Source organism: Montipora foliosa, chromosome 9 (genome assembly GCF_036669935.1).
Source record: "Montipora foliosa isolate CH-2021 chromosome 9, ASM3666993v2, whole genome shotgun sequence".
NCBI classification, from domain to species: Eukaryota; Metazoa; Cnidaria; class Anthozoa; order Scleractinia; family Acroporidae; genus Montipora; species Montipora foliosa.
The window spans coordinates 45703576-45706075 of NC_090877.1; the positions used below are offsets into that span (position 1 = coordinate 45703576).

The 2500-nt window shown below is 40.2% G+C and overlaps 1 protein-coding gene across 1 annotated transcript in view; it reads right to left on the reverse strand.

The window, feature by feature from the left end:
* Positions 1–224, reverse strand: part of LOC137971883 (collagen triple helix repeat-containing protein 1-like) — a 13739-nt gene extending 13515 nt beyond the window's left edge. The window contains exon 1 of the mRNA XM_068818627.1: positions 156–224. Coding sequence (XP_068674728.1) covers positions 156–224 — 69 coding nt within the window. The remainder of the gene's footprint in view (positions 1–155) is intronic.
* Between the last annotated feature and the right edge of the window lie 2276 nt (positions 225–2500).

Sequence of the window (2500 nt, forward strand, 5' to 3'; positions counted from 1 at the left end):
CTGATTAACACATCCGTTTACTTCTTGAAAAATGTCCTCTTTATGGAAACGATTTACATTTGTGTTTTGCACATCGAACCTTTTTCGAGCCGTGACTGTTTACCAATGATATGAACCTGTCGTCTCTGTCATTAAAAAGGCAATCTGTTGCTCACCTTAATCAGGCCATTATCTTTGCCATCGTTTACGTTCAAGGCGCACTCCTTCCAGTTCTTAATAGCCATCACACTTGAAGCTGTACTTGCCCCAGTCTCTCCTCTCTCCCCTTTTCGACCGGGAAGATCCTTGACGCCACGTTCTCTCTTCACGCCATCCAGGATCCATTACCCCAGGCAACAAGTTCTCACTCATGAATTCGCGATTATCCAGAATTGCTAATTTGATTTGAATTCAGGACTTTTAGTAGCAGAGAGGATAAGGAAATGATATATCATATCCGTGGACTGGATTTGAACTCTATAGGAACCGTTTTTTTCCGCTTTACCACTGAAGATCAAGACACCGCCTTTCTAAAAAAAATGAAACTATCATAGGATATCGCCTCTGAAGAGTAATTAGGCCTAAGCTAGATTAATAATTTAGGGCTAAGCTTTGATTTTAAAATGTTTCGCTTTGTCGTGAAGTTTGCAAACCGATCTTTTGTAGTGTTTAATGTTGTTGGCGAGTGATCATACAGCATCATCAAAAGGTGTTTAAAATATTGTCCGTGAGAAGTTAGCGGTGTGGTGGTCGAGTGGTTGAGTGACGGGTTAATCCACATGCCCAGTTTCGAGTCCTATGTCCATTTACTTAGGTTGTCTTTTCAAACAATGTATGACCGTTTCCCATAAGCCATATCAAGCTTTCAGTCTTCTAAATTCACGATAATAGGGAATTAACAATTCAGGATAATCGCGAATTCAATGGCGAGAACGGGTTGCCCCAGGAGATCCCTGGGTTACCAGGTTGTTCTTGGTCTTCTTGGCCCCTTGAAAGAAATCTCTTCCGTCACGGCCTGGTAACCCAGGGCATCCAACCCTTTCATGCATTTTTCTGACCGCACATAGTTTATGTAATTATACTGAGTACCGTTTTGTAGTCACTAGTTTGGAGAAAGGTCTTTGGTACGCCAAGCCACTACGTTTTTCATTATAAGAATGTTTTAACTGGTATGACAGAAAAGATGTCCTCTTTTATGTACACACAAAAGATTTTACACAGGTTTAATTTACTTTTTTTTGACACTATATAGTTATTACCAACCGAAACTTAACAGCTGCACTTGTACAAATTTTAAATTACTTTTGCCACCAGTTCGCGTAACTTGTTATGTATTTGGCGGTGCTTACTGTTCATTGGTTGTTATGTCACAGCCTTCTAGCTAATCTGAGTGTAAAAGTAGCCTTTAAGTATTGCAACATATATTCCGTATTATTTAATATGCAACTCTATTTTGTGGTATACCAGGCCAACTCAGAAGATAGCTTTCTAAAAGTGACCATTTTCTGAATAGTAGCTGGCTGTAACAAAGACGTGTAAAAATAATAACGCTACGCAGTTGCATTTCGCTTGGCAGGTGACATTTGGCGTGTGATTATCACATTGTTGACAGGCCAACCTTATAAGATACAAAAAGAGCTGTATACCTAAGGCAAAGGTAGTTAATTGAACGAGAAGCTATTTGTAAAAGTCGACCGGAGAAAACCAAATGGAAAAGAGAACAAAACAAAATTGTTGAGGTGTCTTTCGTTTTCCAAGATTACCTTTCAACAGTAAAGAGTTCTCGAAATATCGGTGACATAGAAATAATGATAGGAAACTCAAATAAGCAAGGACGACGACTACGAGAGCACAGCAAAACAATAATGTTAATGAGCAAAAACAATGGCTCTACTTGCCCTGCAAGTGCTTTTTACATTTTCAGTGGTAAATTCCTTTGCGCTTGTTGTCCTGTGGAAGATTGCTCGAAGCCTGGTTAGTGCTAACTGTTGGATAAGAGGTATCAAAACCTATAGGTTTCCACGGTATTTAACGCTGGTTAGCGCCAACCATGCTTCGACCAACCCGGGCCGGACAAGCATGACATCGAGGTGAAATTACCATATTTAAGGGTCCGAGGAGGAACACCTGTCGATAATGTTAACTTTCAATTTTCTCTCCAAGGCACAAACATCGATTCCACACCGTTCATACCAATGTTACTACTGGAATGTTGAAACACACTTTTTATGCCTAACTACTTGAAATAATCCGACATTATGTCAGACCCGAAAAAAGAAGATCTCACTGACACCAATAACTACAGAGCAATCTGTCCAACATTGCTGGTTACTAAAACCCTGAACAGGAAGATTCTCATTGGCATTCAACCTGAGATTGAGAAAGTACTAATGCTAAGTAGGTTTCTAGAGGGAGCCAGAACCTTCCTGCTGTCATGGTCTTTATTGATTTCAGGAAGGCCTTAGACTCTGTGGACAGAAAGTGCGTCATGAAGATTCTACAGGCCTATGGAATTCCTCAG